Source organism: Anolis carolinensis, chromosome 3 (assembly GCF_035594765.1).
Source record: "Anolis carolinensis isolate JA03-04 chromosome 3, rAnoCar3.1.pri, whole genome shotgun sequence".
Taxonomy (NCBI): Eukaryota; Metazoa; Chordata; class Lepidosauria; order Squamata; family Dactyloidae; genus Anolis; species Anolis carolinensis.
In genome coordinates, this window is record NC_085843.1 from 885,198 (window position 1) to 905,010 (window position 19,813).

The window sequence follows — 19,813 nt, forward strand, 5'->3', positions numbered from 1 at the left end:
CCAAAATACCCGGCAGAGGAGAAACACTCGCTATTGTTTCAGCAAACACGTTCCAAGATGAAGTAAAGTCGTAGTCAAGCCGGTCCAGGGGTCATGGACAGCAAGCAAGATACAGCAGCAGTGTCAAACGTCCAAGCCAAAGTCAAGGCACAAGAGCGAACACGATGTCCAGACGCAATCCGAGGTACAAACCAAGAACAGTAGCAAATCCCAAAGAATCCACAAAGTTCAGGAATCACGACCCAGCATAACATGCACTTTGCCAGTCGTAAGGTCCCTATTACAACCGACCCTGCTTTTATTACAAACCTTCCTCTGAGTTGCAATCAGCCAACGCCTATTGCGCCAAATTGCTATGTGTGTGTGTAAAGAAATCCTTGCAAAGTTGCTTGCAACTGATCTCTGCAAAAAGGAAGCTGAGCTTTTGCAGAGGCAAGCCACGCCTCAAACAATGTATCGGTTTGCTGGCAGATGGCTGGGTTTGTCAGTTGGGAACCTGAGCTTGCAGGGAGAGCACAGAAAAGACAGGCTCTCTAGCTACGGTCCAGTGGCAGTTTAACTATGCTATGCTGGATATATTGAATGCTGATTGATTAGTTATTGATCCTATGCAACTACAAGGACATTGTACGATTGCTGAACTGTTTACTTAACTTCAACTCAACAAGTAAAGTTCCTTTGTTCTTTCAATTCCTCTGCCTGGTCTGAGTCTTTTGCACATGGTGTTAACTGGACGCTGCTGGTTCCGCTATACACACTCTCCCTAACAACGCCCACCCTCAGCTGCCCCTGCATTCTCCTCCAAACTAGAATCAGACAACACCCCACGCTCAGCTGCCAGTTGTGCTGCCTGAGCTGCTTTTTGCCTTGCCTGCCAAGCGGCCCTTCTCTTGCTTCTACTTACATCCTCCCAAACAGCAGACAAATCATCTTAGAGGGAAGTTTCATTCCCAACAGATCTTCTGAATGTAAGTTAATAATAATTTTTAACTGATTTATATTGCACTGTATAATTTTTATATACATGTTTTTGTAAGCCACCCTGAGTCCCCTGTTGGGTGAGAAGGGCGGGATATAAATATTGTAATAAATAAATAAATGTGCCACTACTTGTAGGCCCCTCACCCACTTCTGCTACTTTTGTCCAATCCATCTCATTCACAACCTCATCAGTGTCACTCCCAGCACTTCTCATAGAAACTGCTTCATTGTTAAACCCATCATCCCCATCAAAAGACTCTTCATCAGTGGGTTCAGTAAGTATTTGCCGAATCCTCTTCTGCTGTTGCTCTTCTATAGGATCTTGCTCCCAAGTAGACCTTTCTGCCTGCCTACTCTCCAACTCCCTGTTGTTACTACTCCTCAGAGACTCGTCCACAACAGTTTACCTTTTGTTCTTCTGCAGCTGGGATTTTCCAGATGAGGCTGCAATGCTCCAAACAAAACCCATGTTATTACGAGTGAGAAATTTGGGGATAAAGAAATGAGAACTAAACCTGCAAATGTGGAGGGCAGGCTGTCTTTAAATGCTGAATTAAGGTGAATGAAAACCAAACACAGACCAAAAGAGGCTCCATTCATGATTTATTGATAACAGACAAGACGGTGAAAAGCAATAGATGGTGATCAAAGCAGTGAATACATGCTGTACAAAACAGAATAGGAATAATAAAATCTATACACACAATAAAAGTGGAAATCACACAGACAGCCTCTGGCCTCCAAAGTCTATAGTTCCCAGTGCTGAGGAGCCACCAAATCACTCCCTCCCAGGACATTGCAGGTTACAGCGAGCACATCCCAGGGTTCCCTTCTCTCTCCATTTGCATGGCCCCGCCCACTGCCTCTGCCTTTAACCCTTTCCTACCCGTTCCTATAGCACACAGCAAACAGAGGAATTGATCAGCAACTGAACAGACTGGAGAGAGAGGTTTGGGGAGAATTCACCATGATTTATAGGCGTTGTAGGGACAGGGATGTATAGTTCACCGGCAATCTGAGAGCACTGCACCCCACCAACAATGGACCTGGAACTCACTTGGCACACAGACCCAACATGGCCAAATTTGCATACTAGTGGGTTTGGGGGTGATTGACATTGACATCCAGAGTTATAGTTCACCCGTATTCAGAGAACACCGAAGCCATCTGAGGACGGATCTGGACCAAACTTGGCACACATATTCAACACGGGCAACTGGGGATACTGGTGGACTTTGGGAGTAATTGAACATTAACTCTGGGAGTTCTAGTTCACCTGTATTCCGTGAGCTCTCTGAACCCCACCAGTGACGGATCTGGACCAAACTTTGCCCACAGACCCAACACGGCCAACTGTGCATACTGGCAGGGTTTGAGCTTGATTGACCTTGGCATCAGGGAGATATAGTTCACCTTTGTGTTCAGAGAACACTGAACCCAGCAAGTGATGGATCTGGACCAAACTTGGCACACAGACCCAACATGGCCAAAGGCACTCTAGATAATGCACTAAATCTCATTTTGGACTAAAACCAGGTCTGTCAGCTTCCCCAGTTTTAGCAGTTTTGACCATTATAAATCCCTCCCTTTAAAAAAAATTATTCAAAAAGAGAGAAGAGATTGAAAGCAACAATACAAAAAAGCAGAAAATGTATGTAATGCTCGAACTACACAGCAAACTAATACACAAAATACTAAACTAAATCAGAAACCAACAAAGTAATGAAACAGACACACAAAATAAACTAACAGACATGGGTACATTTCTAAAAACCTCATTCCATCTGTTAATTTTTATCCCTTATTCTTCTGCTCTCTTTAGATAAAGTTATATAATCACTCTTTTACTTTTGATAACACTTTTCCAATTAATAACTCTTACAACTGACATTTGGCCATATAGTTGTCCGTTTGTGCATTTTGGCTAATTTGCAGAAATCCATAAGACATTATTTTTCCGTTTGTGAGCCACCCTGAGTCCTTTCGGGGAGATGGCAGCGGGATATAAATAAATATTTTTCTTTATTATTATTATTATAATTATTGACACAACGGTGTTGTATGACACAGCAAACAAGATAGATATGCTGGATTTCGTATCACAAAACCACAAGTTGAACACTTCCCAAGTGTTTAGGACTGGGTGATATTATTATTATTATTATTATTATTATTATTATTAAGTGTTCCTTCCATCTCTGTGTAGTCACGTCTTATTGTAGGATATCGCAGTAACTATCCATGTTTTGTGTCTACTTGATTGTCTAGCATTCTCAATAAATAAAACTTTGGTTTCATTTAACCTTAATTACTTCCATGATGGAATGCATTTTAGTTCAAATTTTTAACAATACACCACATATGATAAAATGTCCCAACTTTATGCTTGCGTTTCTAACATATACACGAGTTGCTTTTGTACATGTTAGAAAGATTCTCAGTTGTCAGTTCTCACCATTCTCTCCAGTGTGAATTCTATGATGTCTACGTAGATTTTGACTACAAGTGAAGCTCTGTCCACACTCCAGGCATTTAAAGGGTTTCTCGCCAGTGTGGGTCCTTTGATGTGAACGTAGACTTGAACTATCAGTGAAGCTCTGTCCACACTCCGGGCATGTATAGGGCTTCTCCCCAGTGTGGGTCCTACGATGTGAATGTAGACCTGAACTACTACTGAAGCTCATTCCGCACTCCAGGCATTTATAGGGTTTCTCCCCAGTGTGAGTCCTTTGATGTTTATGTAGACTTCCATTCTCAGTGAAGCTCATTCCACACTCCATGCACTTATAGGGTTTCTCCCCAGTATGAGTCCTTTGATGTGAACGTAGACCAGAAATATGATTGAAGTTCTGTCCACATTCCAGGCATGTATAGGGTTTCTCCCCAGTGTGAGTCCTTTGATGTGAATGTAGATGTCCCATCTGGGTAAAGCTCATTCCGCACTCCAGGCATGTATAGGGTTTCTCTCCAGTGTGGGTTCTGTGATGTGAACGGAGACTTGAACTACAAGTGAAGCTCTTTCCACACTCCAGGCATCTATAGGGCTTCTCCCCAGTATGAGTCCTTTGATGTCTATTTAAGCTTCCATTCTGGGTGAAGCTCTGTCCACACACCAGGCACTTATATGGTTTCTCCCCAGTGTGAATCCTTTGATGCGAACATAGACCTGAACTATGAGTGAAGCTCTGTCCACATTCCAGGCACGTATATGGTTTCTCCTCAGTGTGAGTCCTTTGATGTGAATGTAGATTTTCACTCAGGCTGAAGCTCACTCCACACTCCAGGCATTTATATGGTTTCTCCCCAGTGTGACTCCTTTGATGCGAACGTAGATGTGCCTTCTGAGTAAAGCTCATTCCACACTCCAGGCATTCATAGGGTTTCTCCCTAGTGTGAGTCCTCTGATGTGAATGTAGATTTTCATTCAGACTGAAGCTCATTCCACACTCCATGCATTTATAAGGTTTCACCCCAGTGTGAGTCCTTTGATGAGAACGCAGACTTGAACTGTGAGTGAAGCTCTGTCCACACTCCAGGCATGTATAGGGTTTCTCCCCAGTGTGAGTCCTCTGATGTGAACGTAGATTTCCATTCCGAATGAAGCTCATTCCGCATTCCAGGCATTCATAGGGTTTCTCCCCAGTGTGAGTGCCCTGATGTCCCTTCTGGTTTCCATGCTGACCAAAGTTGTTTCCACATTCATTTTGTTTACATCCTGTCTCCTCCATGTTGACAGCATTATGTATATATAATTTCAATATGAACACTTGAGTCTTGTTTTTCCCTTTTTGATATAAAGTGAGTTTAAGAATTCAGCAAGATCAGAGGATTTATTTTACTATAGGATTTGTTTCCTTTCTGCACTTTGGCTTCCAAATTCTTCAGTATCCACTGGAAGCTGGTTTGTTTCTCATTACACCAGGGGTGACTCCACAGAACCGTCATGTCCCTGGTCAAGAAAGAAGAAGCCAAAGGTTAAACATGAGGACCCAAACTTCCTCTACCTCCAACATTATCCTCCTTTCCCTTCACGGATCATGTTGAAAATGGAAATACCAAAAACCAGAGGCATGAAGTGTATCAAGAATGTACACAGAACCAGCAAAAGCAATCACGGATTAATAAACAAGGAATAGATTCAGATGCTTTGAGTGAACATACAAGAGACGAAAGTTTGGCATGTTTCAAAGGTGATTCAACAAAGCAGGAAAGAAGGAAGGAAGGAGGGAGGGAGGTAAGGAAAGATAATAATAATAATAATAATAATAATAATAATAATAATAATAATAATAGGTTTATTTATATCCTGCCTCCATCTCCCCCGAAGGGGACTCGGGGCGGCTTACAGTATAATCAAAATACAAGCAATGATAAAATATGAAACATCAAAGGACAAAAACAGAAACCAATAATAAAATATACACAATAGGCGAAAAAACACAACACAGAATTAAAACATTGAATTAAAAACAATGAGGTTACAATAGTGGATAAGCAAGGTGCACATTATAAGTGACAAATTTGTAAATAGATAAAGTGCAATAGAGTCATTTAAGGTCGCATTAGATAGGGAGGAATCCTGAATAATATCAAGCAATTATTGCAAGCAATATAGATGGGTGGAAGGAAGATATGTATCACGTTTCCCCAAAAATAAGACACTGTCTTATATTTATTTTTCCTCAAGAAGGCACACCATGGCTTATTTTCTGGGGGTGTCTTATATTTATCCAGTATGATACAACAATCTGGCACAACAATCTGCATTTATGGGCTCAGTAGCAAATGGCTTGCTGAAGCTTTCCCCCTATCTATCACCTGGTGTTTGCGTGGGATGAGGGAGACCCACAGACTGTTGCTGGTCAGTGCTGGGGAGAAGCAGCTTTACTGGTGTTTGTGGGGGGTGAGAGAGACCCACAGACTGCTACTGGTTGGTGTTGGGGGAGAGAGAGAGACCCACAGTGCTGAGTAAAATGGCAACCACAACTTTACTTCTTCCCCCTGAGGACACACAATACTGAAAGCAGAGCGTCTTGTGCCTCACTTCACTGAGGAGATATGATGGGACTCATATACCATATTGTTTTGTAGGATTGTGTTTGCAGAAACCAAAGCAATAAATGTGGGGAAGAACAAACATCTACTACATGCGAACCTCCTAGAGAAGCTGCCTTATGGAGCATGGGTGAAGCAGAGGAAAGCAGGAGGACATAAGCTAGCTTTCATCCCGTAGATTAAATAAAAATATGGCCTACAAATCTGACCAGACAAAAGGAAATCATTAGAAAACTTGAGGCTGTGGAGAGAAAAAGTCTTCCCCAGATGCCTTTTGGACGAGATCTCCAAACAGACTAAAATGTTCTCCTTTGATTCTTGGTCTTCTGCCAGGGATGGGAGGAAGTGTTATGAATAACTTTTCAATAACTTTAAAGCATAGGTTCTTTTTATTGCAGTTTCAGTCTGAGAGAACTTTTACAGAACAACAAAGAACAACATTTAGACATACAAACATACAGATTCTATGCAACTACATTGGATTCACAAACAACCTTCAGTTACATTGGCTAAGAAACAAACAAAGTGGGGGGGGGGTTACATTTTCATTCTTCATTCACACACAACATGCATCCATCTTCATGCACACAAATATTACCATATCCTTTCTCTTCTTGGAGAAGCACCTGCTTAGGCCAGACCCAGCTTCCACTGCTGCCTGCCAAGACATAGTTCCAAAACGCCAAAACTTCAAAAAGACCATGACTTCAAAACGCACTCTTTTCTCTTTCCCTGAGAAAAAGAGGCCCCAAACAGTGAACAGGATCCTGCTTTCCCAGAGCAGATCTTCCCCTCCCAAGGACACCGTCTCCACTGAGCATGGCGGGTGAACAGCGTCACTGTCTGTCACACCTTCTGGACTCTCATAAGGTCACTTTTATAGCAATATTTTGCTGATGATGTTGTCCCAAAGTTGCAAATGAATCATAGACGTCTTCTATCCTGGAATATCCTCAGTTTCCTGGACCAGATGTTGATTCCTCTTGATTGGTGTTAGCAAACACAAGCAGCTCTGCCCCAAAAGTTCATCAAGTCAGCAAATGTTGAGAGATGTTAACAGATGTAAACATTTCTCTTATCAGTCACAGTTCTTATCACAGTTTGCCGGGCAGGTCAACTATTTCAGGTCTCGTTAGCAGGTTTTAATTACAATTCCTGAGCAGGTAGTTAATGGTTTGCAGGCCTTAGTCTACAGACTGGTGTCTTCAAATTTCTAGCTCTCTTTCATTGTTTAATTGTATTATGATATGTTGTTTTTATATTTTGCTATATTGTACTGTCCTGGGCATGGCCCCATGTAAGCCGCCCCGAGTCCCCGTTGGGGAGATGGTGGCGGGGTATAAATAAAGTTTTATTATTATTATTATATTTATTCACTCTTCCATTCGTACCACATATCATATATGCATATTTTGGTCATAGAAGGTGGCGGTGTGGAGGAGCTCACCATCGCTCCTTTGCCATGGACCGACCATCACCTGATCAGGTTTAGGGTCACTGTGCCCCCCAACCTTTGCAGGGGTGGAGGACCTATTAAAATGGTCCGCCCCAGGAGACTTATGGATCCAGAAGGATTCCTGACGGCTCTTGGGGAATTTCCCGCCTCCTTGAAGGTGATCCTGTTGATGCTCTGGTCTCTCTCTGGAATGGAGAGATGACTAGGGCAATAGACACGATTGCTCTGAAGCGTCCCCTCTCGAGTAACCGAGCTAAACCAGCTCCTTGGTTGACTGAGGAGCTGGCAGCGATGAAGCGAAAGAAGAGGGAACTAGAGTGCGTGTGGCGATCAGGGTATAACGAGTCAGACCGAAAACGGCTAGGCTCCTATCTTAGGGCATATGCCGCGGCAATCAAAGCCGCAAGGAAAGTCCACCTTGCGGCCAACATTGCGTCCGCACAGAACCGTCCAGCGGCACTGTTCCATCTCATCAGAGGGTTGTTAACTCCCACCAATCAAGGTGGGAGCCCTGATAACTCGGCCGCCCGCTGTGAAGCATTTGCTCGGTTCTTTGTGGACAAAGTCGCTCTGATCCGTTCCGACTTTGACTCCATGTTAATGGCAGTCTCTGAAGATGTATCGAGTGCACCTGCTTGTCCAGTTTTGTTGGATTCATTTCAATTGGTTGAGCTCGAGGATGTGGACAAGATCCTTGGAGAGGCGAGACCGACCACATGCATCCTAGACCCCTGCCCATCCTGGCTGGTGAGAGAAGCCAGAGGGGGATTGGCCGAGTGGGTGAAGGTGGTGGTGAATGCCTCTCTCCGGGAGGGCAAGTTTCCAGCGAGCCTAAAAATGGCTGTGATCAAGCCGCTGTTGAAAAAGCCATCATTGGATCCCACTCAATTTGGAAACTTTCGGCCTATCTCCAATCTCCCCTATTTGGGCAAGGTCTTGGAACATGTGGTTGCCTCGCAGCTCCAGGGATTCTTGGATGACACTGACTTTCTAGATCCGGCACAGTCTGGCTTCAGGCTGTGATCTTCGCCGGGAACTGGACAGGGGTAGAGTGTCCCTGCTGGTTCTGCTGGACCTCTCAGCGGCCTTCGATACCGTCGATCACGGTATCCTTCTGGGACGCCTCGCAGGAATGGGACTTGGAGGTACTGTCCTGCAGTGGCTCCACTCATTCCTGGAGGGTCGGTCCCAGATGGTGTCACTGGGGGACGCCTGCTCGGCCCCACACCTGTTGACTTGTGGGGTCCCGCAGGGCTCTGTATTGTCTCCATGTTGTTTAACATCTACATGAAGCCTCTGGGAGAGATCATCCGGAATTTCGGGGTCCGGTGTCATCTGTACGCAGAAGATGTCCAGCTCTGTCACTCCTTCCCACCTGTCACTCAGGAGGCTGTTCAGGTCCTAAACCGGTGACTGGCCGCTGTGTCGGACTGGATGAGGGCGAACAAATTGAAATTGAATCCAGACAAGACAGAGGTCCTCCTGGTCAGTCGTAAGGCCGAACAGGGAATAGGGTTACAGCCTGTGTTGGACGGGGTCGCACTCCCCCTGAAGTGCAGGTGCGCAGTCTGGGTGTGATCCTGGACTCATCGTTGAGCCTGGAGCCCCAGGTCTCTGGGGTGGCCAGGGGAGCCTACGGACAATGCAATTGCTGTTGCCCGCTTTTGGTCCAAAACTATTTAGATGTTTGTGATTCCTTTATTTTATCACTTTTAAACTTATTTATTATGCAATGCTTTTGACATGAAATAATAAAAGGGGAGCCTTTGCACAGTTAAAAGTTGTGCGCCAGCTGCGACCGTACCTTGGGAAGCTGGACTTGGCCACGGTGGTCCATGCTCTCCTTACATCCCGTTTAGACTACTGCAACGCACTCTACGTGGGGCTGCCTTTGAAGACTGTTCGGAAGCTTCAATTAGTCCAACGGGAGGGAGGGAGGCAGCCAGGTTAATAACTGGAGTGGTGTACAGGGAGCGTACCACTCCTCTGTTACGCCAGCTCCACTGGCTGCCAATTAGCTTCCGAGCACAATTCAAGGTGCTGGCTTTAGCCTATAAAGCTCTAAACGGTTCCGGCCCAGCTTATCTGTCCGAACGTGTCTCCCGCTATGACCCACCTCGAAGCTTAAGATCATCAGATGAGGCCCTGCTCGCGGTCCCGTCAGCCTCACAGGTGCCTTTTCAGTGGTGGCTCCCAGCCTATGGAACGCCCTCCCCATTGAAGCCAGGCAGGCTCCCTCCCTCCTATCCTTCCGCAGGAAAGTCAAAACTTGGTTGTGGGGCCAGGCCTTCGAATAAGAATCAGCAGCATTAATTACTATTATGTACGCTGGAACTCAATTGACAGACCCAGTCTTTTGAACTTGAACACGCCTATCTGTATTTTATAATGCGTTTTATGAATGTCTTATGTAAGTTAATTTTTTAACTGATTTATAGTGTACTAGCTGTGCCCGGCCACACGTTGCTGTGGCTTAATCTGGTGGTGCTGGTCAGTCTACATTAGGTTGTATTTATGCTGTGACCTCCACCCTTCTTTATACTCACATTAGTAGTAGTATTTGAAGTCTGTTACCTTCTTCAATTTTTGTGTTGATTGATAATTGCTTGAGATCCCTGTTGTCTTTGGTTTGTTGTTAATCGTGATGTCTGATTCTGCTGAGTGCAGTTTACATCTTATTGTGGTACAATAGTCTTTTTTTTGTTTTGCCTGTGTAGGTGTTTATTATTGTTGTTGTTGTAGTGGTCATGAAGGCTGGATAAGTTAGATGCTACTGTATTGTTTTTTGGAGGCCCAGTGTAGCACTGACTGGCCTCTCAGCCTCAGTGCCTGGCTGCGTCTTGCCTGTGATGGTGTAGATTCTTGTTGTTGTTGTCATTGTTATTATTGTAATTGTTTTTTTGGAGGCCAACTGTGAATGTAGGGATTGGGGAGGTGGATGAGCACTGAATGGCCTTGTAGACTCAGTGCATGGCTGATTCTTGCCTGTGTAGGTGTTTATTATTAGTGGGTGAGTGGATGGATAGATGAGTGGATGGATAAATAGAGTGGGTGCTCTCCTTGTTTCCTTTATTCCTATGCTGTTCCCTTTCTCTGCTCCGATCCTGAGCTCGCTGATAAGAAACAAACTGGTGAGAAAGGAGGGTAAATATAACCGGATCAATGGCCTTTCTCTCCCTTTTGCTCTTGGCCTTCCGGGCAGAGAGGGAGGGCTCTTGTCCTTGGCGTTCCTTCGCTTCCCTTCCCTCCCTCCTTCCTTCGTTCTATTCGTCGCAGCCTTTCCTGCCTGCGGAGCCATGGAACTGGGTCAGTGGGTTGGATGGCGGGGAAAGGGAGAAGGAAGAGGCCTCTAATTGAAATGCATGGACTCCATGCCATGGGGTGCTGGGATTTGTAGTTTGCATCCAGTCCAACCCCTTTCTTTCTTTTTGTCATGGAGGAAGAACCCACCCAAGCCCCTCAGACAGATGGCCATCTGGTTTAGTTGTGTTGTTATAGTCACAATGCGTTGTTGTGAGTTTTTTGGTCCAGCTTGTGGTTTTGTGGTGTGGTTGTGTTGTTACAACCGGGAGGGAAGGCTTTTGTGTTGTGTTGCCAAGTTTCATATTTCTGGGGTGTTTAGTTGTGTTGTTATAGTCACAATGCGTTGTTGTGAGTTTTCTGGGTCCGGATTGTGGTTTTGTGGTGTGGTTGTGTTCTTACAACCAGGAGACAAGGCTTTTGTGTTGTGTTGTCAAATTTTGTATTTCTGGAGTGTTTAGTTGTGTTGTTATAGTCACGATGTGTTGTTGTGAGTTTTGTGGGTCCAGATTGTGGTTTTGTGTTTGGTTGTGTTGTTACAACCGGGAGGCAAGGCTTTTGCATTGTGTTGTCAAGTTCTGTATTTCTGGGGCGTTTAGTTGTGTGCCAAGTTTCGTATTTCTGGGGCGTTTAGTTGTGGTGTTATAGTCACGATGCATTGTTATGAGTTTTGTGGATCCAGATTGTGTTTTGTGGTGTGATTGTGTTGTTACAACTGGGAGGCAAGGCTTTTGCATTGTTTTGCCAAGTTTCGTATTTCTGGGGCGTTTAGTTGTGTTGTTATAGTCATGATATGTTGTTGTGAATTTTGTGGGTCTGGATTGTGGTTTTGTGGTGTGATTGTGTTGTTACAACCGGGAGGCAAGGCTTTTGCATTGTTTTGTCAAATTTTGTATTTCTGGGGCGTTTAGTTGTGTTGTTATAGTCACGATGCGTTGTAGTGAGTTTTGTGGGTCCGGATTGTGGTTTTGTGGTGTGGTTGTGTTGTTACAACTGGGAGGAAAGGCTTTTGCGTTGTGTTGTCAAGTTTTGTATTTCTGGGGCATTTAGTTGTGTGCCAAGTTTCGTATATCTGGGGCATTTAGTTGTGTTGTTATAGTCACGATGCATTGTTGTGAGTTTTATGGGTCCGGATTGTGGTTTTGTGGTGTGGCTGTGTTGTTACAACCGGGAGGGAAGGCTTTTGCGTTGTGTCGCCAAGTTTCGTATTTCTGGGGTGTTTAGTTGTGTGCCAAGTTTCATATTTCTGGGGCATTTAGTTGTGTTGTTATAGTCACGATGCATTGTTGTGAGTTTTATGGGTCCGGATTGTGGTTTTGTGGTGTGGTTGTGTTGTTACAACCGGGAGACAAGGCTTTTGTGTTGTGTCGCCAAGTTTCGTATTTCTGGGGTGTTTAGTTGTGTTGTTATAGTCACGATGCATTGTTGTGAGTTTTGTGGGTCCAGTGTGGTTTTGTGGTGTGATTGTGTTGTTACAACCGGGAGGCAAGGCTTTTGCGTTGTGTTGCCAAGTTTTGTATTTCTAGGGCGTTTAGTTGTGTTGTTATAGTCATGATGTGTTGTTGTGAGTTTTGTGGGTCCGGATTGTGGTTTTGTGGTGTGGTTGTGTTGTTGTAACCGGGAGGCAAGGCTTTTGCATTGTGTTGCCAAGTTTCGTATTTCTGGGATGTTTAGTTTTGTTGTTATAGTCACTGCGCAAACAACTTTATCATTTTATATATATAGAAGATTGTACAGTTTTTATATGTGTGTGTTATTGTGATCTGCCCTGAGTCCCCTGTTGGGTGAGAAGGGCGGGATATAAATATTGTCATAAATAAATAATAAATAATAAAGGCAAAAGACCCTCGAAGACTGAAGATGAAATCATTCCAAGATGCGAAAGGCAGAGCGGGTATGGCTCTACCAAACTTTAAGATACTGAATATACAGTAGAGTCTCACTTATCCAACACTCGCTTATCCAACATTCTGGATTATCCAACACATTTTTGTAGTCAATGTTTTTAATATAACGTGATATTTTGGTGCTAATTTTGTTAATACAGTAATTACAACATAACATTACTGCGTATTGAACTACTTTTTCTGTCAAATTTGTTGTATAACATGATGTTTTGGTGCTTAATTTGTAAAATCATAACCTAATTTGATGTTTAATAGGCTTTTTCTTAATCCCTCCTTATTATCCAACATATTCGCTTATCCAACTATCTGCCGGCCCGTTTATGTTGGATAAGTGAGACTCTACTGTATATGTAGGCAAGCCCTACACCAGGGGTCCTCAAACTTTTTAAGTAGGGGCCGAATTATCACTTGGGAAGAAAAACACCAACAAATTCCTATGCACACTGCACATGTCTTATTTGTAGTGCAGCAATAACAACAACAATGAAAGAACAATACAATATTTGAAAATAAAAACAATTTTAACGAACATAAACCTATCAGGATTTCAATGGGAAGTGTGGGCCTGCTTCTGGCCAATGAGATAGTCAAGTTAATTAGGATTGTTGTTGTTGTGTGCCTTCAAGTCATTTCAGACTTTGGTCAAGCCTAAGTCTAAAATTATTTATTTACTGCATTTATTTACTACATTTAAATCCCACCCTTCTCACCCCGAAGGAGACTCAGAGCAGCTGTATGTACGTACAATATATAATATTATTAGCATAGCACAATATTAGCATTATATTTATTTATTTATTTATTTATTTACAGTATTTCTATTCCACTCTTCTCACCCCAAAGGGGACTCAGGGCGGATCACATTATGTACATTTAAGGCAAACATTCAATGCCCATGAACACATCCAACCAAGACAGAGACAACAGACAGACAGACGCAGAGGCAATTTAACCTTCTCCTGAGGGGATGTTCGATTCTGGCCACAGGGGGGAGCAGCTGCTTCATCATCCACTCTGACGGCACTTCCTCATTCCAGGTCGTAAATTAGTTAATCTTGCCTCCCCACTATATAAGTGGTACCTTATCTCCTACTTGATAGATGCAACTATCTTTCGGGTTGCTAGGTCAGCAACGAGCAGGGGCTACTTTTTATTTTTAATTGACGGGTGCTCACCCCGCCACGGGCTGGTCTCGAACTCATGACCTCATGGTCAGAGTGATTTATTGCAGCAGCTGTTTCCAGCATGCGCCACAGCCCAACACCAATAGTTCAATATACAGTAGAGTCTCACGTATCCAAGCTAAATGGGCTGGCAGAAGCTTGGATAAGCAAATATCTTAAAAACGCATTTTTGTAGTCAATGTTTTCAATACATTGTGATATTTTGATGCTAAATTCGTAAATACAGTAATTACAACATAACATTACTGCGTATTGAACTACTTTTTCTGTCAAATGTGTTGTCTAACATGATGTTTTGGTGCTTAGTTTGTACAATCATAACCTAATTGGATGTTTAATAGGCTTTTCCTTAATCCTTCCTTATTATCCAACATATTCGCTTATTCAACATTCTGCCGGCCTGTTTACGTTGGATAAGTGAGACTCTACTGCAGGGGTCCTCAAACCTTTCAAGTGGGGGGCCGATTCACAGTCCCACAGACTGTTGGGGGGCCGCACTAGGATGAAATAGTCCAAAATTAGGATTGTTGTTGTTGTGTGCCTTCAAGTCATTTCACACTTAGGTCAACCCTAAGTCTAAAGTGTAGGACAGAGGCCAGGTGAAGGACCTTGGGGGGCTGCATCCGGCCCATGGGCCTTAGTTTGGGACCCCTGATCTGGACGGTCTCATAAGACCATAGGTAAGCCAAGAGACCTCCAAAGACCATCTAGTCAGTTTCATAAGACCATCAGTAAGGAAAGGGACCTTCAAAGTCCATCTAGAAGACCATAGAGAAGGAAAGGGACCCTCAAAGATCATCCAGATGGTTTCATAAGACCATAGGTAAGGAAAGGGGCCTCCAAAGGCCATCTAGACAATCTCATAAAACCATAGGTAAGGAAAGGGACCCTCAACGGCCATCTAGATGGTCTCATAAAACCATAGGTAAGGAAAGTGACCTCCAAAAGCCATCTAGATGGTTTCATAAGACCATCAGTAAGGAAAGGGACCTTCAAAGTCCATCTAGAAGACCATAGATAAGGAAAGGGACCTCAAAGACCATCTAGACGGTCTCATAGGACCATAGGTAAGGAAAGTGACCTCCAAAAGCCATCTAGATGGTCTCATAAGGCCGTAACTAAGCCAAGAGACCTTCAAAGACCATCTAGACCAGGGGTCCCCAAACTTTTTAAGCAGAGGGCCGCTCCACAATCCTTCAGACTGTTGAGGGGCTGAATTATCATTTGAAAAAAAAAATACAAATTCCTATGCATAATGCACATGTCTTATTTGTAGTGCAACAACAACAACAACGAAAGAACAATACAATATTTAAAAATGAAAACAATTTTAACCAACATAAACCTATTAGGATTTCAATGGAAAGTGTGGGCCTGCTACTGGCCAATGAAATAGCCAAATTAATTAGGGTTGTTGTTGTTGTTGTTGTTGTGTGCCTTCAAGTCATGTCAGACTTTGGCCGAGCCAAAGTCTAAAATTAATTATTTATTTACTGCATTTATTTACTATATTTATATCCCACCCTTCTCACCCCAAAGGGGACTCAGAGCCGCAGTATGTACATACAATATATTATATTATTAGCATAACACAATATTAGCATTATATATTACTATACTGAACTATACCACTGTACTATTATATAATATGTAATATATAACATATAATTAATATTATTATATGGTATTGCTATTAGTATTATATTGTATAACATAAGATTATTATCAATATTATATGTATATACAATATATTATATTATTAAAACTGATATAAAAATATTATTATAAAACTGAGGGCGGGGGCCAGGTCAATGACCTTGGAGGGCCGCATCCGGCCCCCGGGCCTTAGTTTGGGGACTCCTGATCTAGACAATCTCATAAGACCATAGATAAGGAAAGGGATCCTCAAAGACCATCTAGACGGTTTCATAAGAACATAGGCAAGGAAAAGGGCCCCCAAAAGCCATCAAGATGATCTCATAAAACTATAGGTAAGGAAAGGGACCCTCAAAGGCCATCTAGACGGTCTCATAGGACCATAGGTAAGGAAAGGGACCTCCAAAAGCCATCTAGATGGTCTCAGAAGACCATAGGTAAGGAAAGTGACCTCCAAAAGCCATCGAGATGGTCTCATAGGACCATAGGTAAGGAAAGTGACCTCCAAAAGCCATCGAGATGGTCTCATAGGAACATAGGTAAGGAAAGTGACCTCCAAAAGCCATCGAGATGGTCTCATAGGACCATAGGTAAGGAAAGTGACCTCCAAAAGCCATCGAGATGGTCTCATAGGACCATAGGTAAGGAAAGTGACCTCCAAAAGCCATCGAGATGGTCTCATAGGAACATAGGTAAGGAAAGTGACCTCCAAAAGCCATCGAGATGGTCTCATAGGAACATAGGTAAGGAAAGTGACCTCCAAAAGCCATCGAGATGGTCTCATAGGAACATAGGTAAGGAAAGTGACCTCCAAAAGCCATCGAGATGGTCTCATAGGACCATAGGTAAGGAAAGTGACCTCCAAAAGCCATCGAGATGGTCTCATAGGAACATAGGTAAGGAAAGTGACCTCCAAAAGCCATCGAGATGGTCTCATAGGACCATAGGTAAGGAAAGTGACCTCCAAAAGCCATCGAGATGGTCTCATAGGAACATAGGTAAGGAAAGTGACCTCCAAAAGCCATCGAGATGGTCTCATAGGACCATAGGTAAGGAAAGTGACCTCCAAAAGCCATCGAGATGGTCTCATAGGAACATAGGTAAGGAAAGTGACCTCCAAAAGCCATCGAGATGGTCTCATACGGCCATAGCTAAGCACGGAGACCTCCAAAGACCAGACAGACTTAGGTCAACCCTAAGTCTAAAGTCTAGGACAGGGGCCAGGTCAACGACCTTGGGGGGACCTTAGTTTGGGGACCCCTGGTCTACCGTATATATAAAACAGATCTCTACCTGCCTCTCTCTCTCTCTCCTTGGCGGCTCCCGAGGAGGAAGCCCTGCTCCAGGCCGTGCGGACGGAGACCCTCCTCCAGGCCGTGGCTCTCGCCCTCCTATTGGCTGAGCTCGTGCAAGCCCCGCCCACGCCCGTGCAGCCGCGGAGGCTCCATTGGCTGGTTTGGCCGCTGCTCAGCTTTGATGGATGGATGGCAAGGAGGCGAGAGGGAGGGGGCGGGGCCGGAAGGGAGGCAGGCAGAGAAGAAGAGAGAAGGGCGGGAGGGAGGGAGGGCTCCTGGCCACGCCCCCTTCCCGGCTTCCTAGGAGAGGGAGGGAGGGAGGGGTGACGTCATTGCGGAGGCCCCGCCCCCAGCTGAGTGGGCGGGAGGAGGAGCCGGGAGCGGCGGGGGCGGGGCCTGCTTGGTTTGGAACCTTGCGTGTCATTCAAAGGGTCTGGAGAACAAGAATCCCCATGAGGAGCGGCTGAAAGAGCCGGGCATGTTGAGCCTGCAGAAGAGAGAGAAGGCTGAGAGCAGACATGATGAAAGCCATGTCTAAATACGTGTGGTGGGGGGATCAAGCTTCCTTTCTGCTGCCCCAACCTCCCCCAGTGTTCAAGGCTGGCTGTGTGGGGTCTTTGTGCCACGTTTGGTCCACGTCCCTTGTCTTTTGGGTTTATTGATTTATTAACAGTATTTATATCCCGCCCTTCTTTCTCACCCCGAAGGGGACTCAGGGCGGATTACAATGAACACATATATGGCAAACATTCAATGCCAACAGACAAACAACATACAGTAGAGACAGACACAGAGGCATTTTTAACATCTTTCCAGCTTCACGATTCCGGCCACAGGGGGAGCTGTTGCTTCACCATCCAGTAGTGGCTGTACTTCCTCATTCCTTTCCTCGTGTTTTGCTGGCAGTTTTATGGTGTTGTAAATTAGCCTCCCCGCATAAAGCGTCCCTAAATTTCCCTAATTGACAGGTGCAACTGTCTTTCGGGGTTGCATAGGTCAACAGCAAGCCAGGGCTATTAAAGGTCAGAGGCTTAACCCGACCCGGGCTTCGAACTCATGACCTCTCGGTCAGTAGTGATTTAGAGCAGGTGGTTACAGCTGCGCCACAGCCTGGCAGAAGGGAAGTCACAAGCACCACTTGGGGGTGCAAAGCACATGATTTCAGGTTTTTCCTCTGCTAAGAAGGAAATACTGTATATACTCGAGTATAAGCCTAGTTTTTCAGCTCTTTTTTAAAGGCTGAAAAGCCCCCCCCCCCTCGGCTTATACTCTGGTGAGGGTCCTGGTTGGCTTATATTTGGGTCCACAGCCCCTCAGGTAGGACCATTATTTATTTATTATTTATTTACAGTATTTATATTCCGCCCTTCTTTCTCACCCCGAAGGGGACTCAGGGCGGATTACAATGAACACATATATGGCAAACATTCAATGCCAACAGACAAACAACATTCAGTTTTAGACAGACACAGAGGCATTTTAACATCTTTCCAGCTTCACGATTTCCGGCCACAGGGGGAGCTGTTGCTTCACCGTCCATTGGTGGCTGTTCTTCCTCATTCTTTTCCTCGTGAGCAGTTTTATGGTGTTGTAGATTAGTTAAATTAGCCTCCCGCATAAAGCGTACCTTAAATTTTCCCTACTTGACAGATGCAACTGTCTTTCGGGGCTGCATAGGTCAACAGCAAGCCGGGGCTATTTTTTTTTTTTTATAGTTGGAGGCTTAACCCGACCCAGGCTTCGAACTCATGACCTCTCGGTCAGTAGTGATTTATAGCAGCTGGTTACTAGCCAGCTGCGCCACAGCCCGGCCCCATGTTGGGTCTTTGTGCCACGTTTGGTCCAGGTCCGTTGTCTTTTGGGTTTATTTATTTATTTATTTACAGTATTTATATTCCGCCCTTCTTTCTCACCCCGAAGAGGACTCAGGGCGGATCACATTGTACACATACAGGCAAACATTCAATGCCCATATAACAGGGGTCCCCAAACTTTTTAAACGGGGGGCCAGTTCACAATCCTTCGGACCATTGGAGATCCGGACTATAGTTGGCCACCAAGCAATAATAATAATTATTACTAATAATAATATTAATTATTATTATTGTTATTATTCAAAGACTCTGGCAGAAACCAGTGCAGGTGGTCCCGGTGGTGATGGGCACACTGGGTGCCATACCGAAAGATCTCAGCCGGCATTTGGAAACAATAGACACTGACAAAATTACGATCTGCCAACTGCAAAAGGCCACCCTACTGGGATCTGCAGCATCATCCGAAAATACATCACACAGTCCTAGACACTTGGGAAGTGTTCGACTTGTGATTTTGTGAAATGAAATCCAGCATATCTAACTTGTTTGCTGTGTCATAATAATAATAATAATAATAAAGAAGGTTGGAAGAGACCCTTTGGGCCATTTAGTTCAACCCCCTTCTGCCTTTGTGCACCGAAAGCACAAGCAAAGCACCCCTGACAGATGGCCACCCAGCCTCAATGTTAATAATAATAATAATAATAATAATAATAATAATAATAATAATAATAATAAAGAGGGTTGGAAGAGACCCCTTGGGCCATTTAGTTCAACCCCCTTCTGCCTTTGTGCACCGAAAGCACAAGCAAAGCACCCCTGACAGATGGCCACCCAGCCTCAATGTTAATAATAATAATAATAATAATAATAATAATAATAATAATGAAGGTTGGAAGAGACCCTTTGGGCCATTGAGTCCAACCCCCTTCTGCCTTTGTGCACCGAAAGCACAAGCAAAGCACCCCTGACAGATGGCCACCCAGCCTCAATGTTAATAATAATAATAATAATAATAATAATAATAATAATAATAATAATGAAGGTTGGAAGAGACCCTTTGGGCCATTGAGTCCAACCCCCTTCTGCCTTTGTGCACCGAAAGCACAAGCAAAGCACCCCTGACAGATGGCCACCCAGCCTCAATGTTAATAATAATAATAAT

The 19,813-nt window shown here is 44.2% G+C and overlaps 1 protein-coding gene across 1 annotated transcript; it reads right to left on the minus strand.

The window, feature by feature from the left end:
* Window positions 1–3,193: 3,193 nt before the first annotated feature.
* Window positions 3,194–17,037, minus strand: LOC103281174 (zinc finger protein 135). The gene is made up of 2 exons (XM_062977037.1): window positions 16,833–17,037; window positions 3,194–4,930 (listed from the first exon to the last, which is right to left on the minus strand). The coding sequence occupies exon 2, from the start codon at window positions 4,707–4,709 to the stop codon at window positions 3,426–3,428; it is 1,284 nt and encodes a 427-aa protein (XP_062833107.1). The 5' UTR covers window positions 4,710–4,930; window positions 16,833–17,037; the 3' UTR covers window positions 3,194–3,425.
* Between the last annotated feature and the right edge of the window lie 2,776 nt (window positions 17,038–19,813).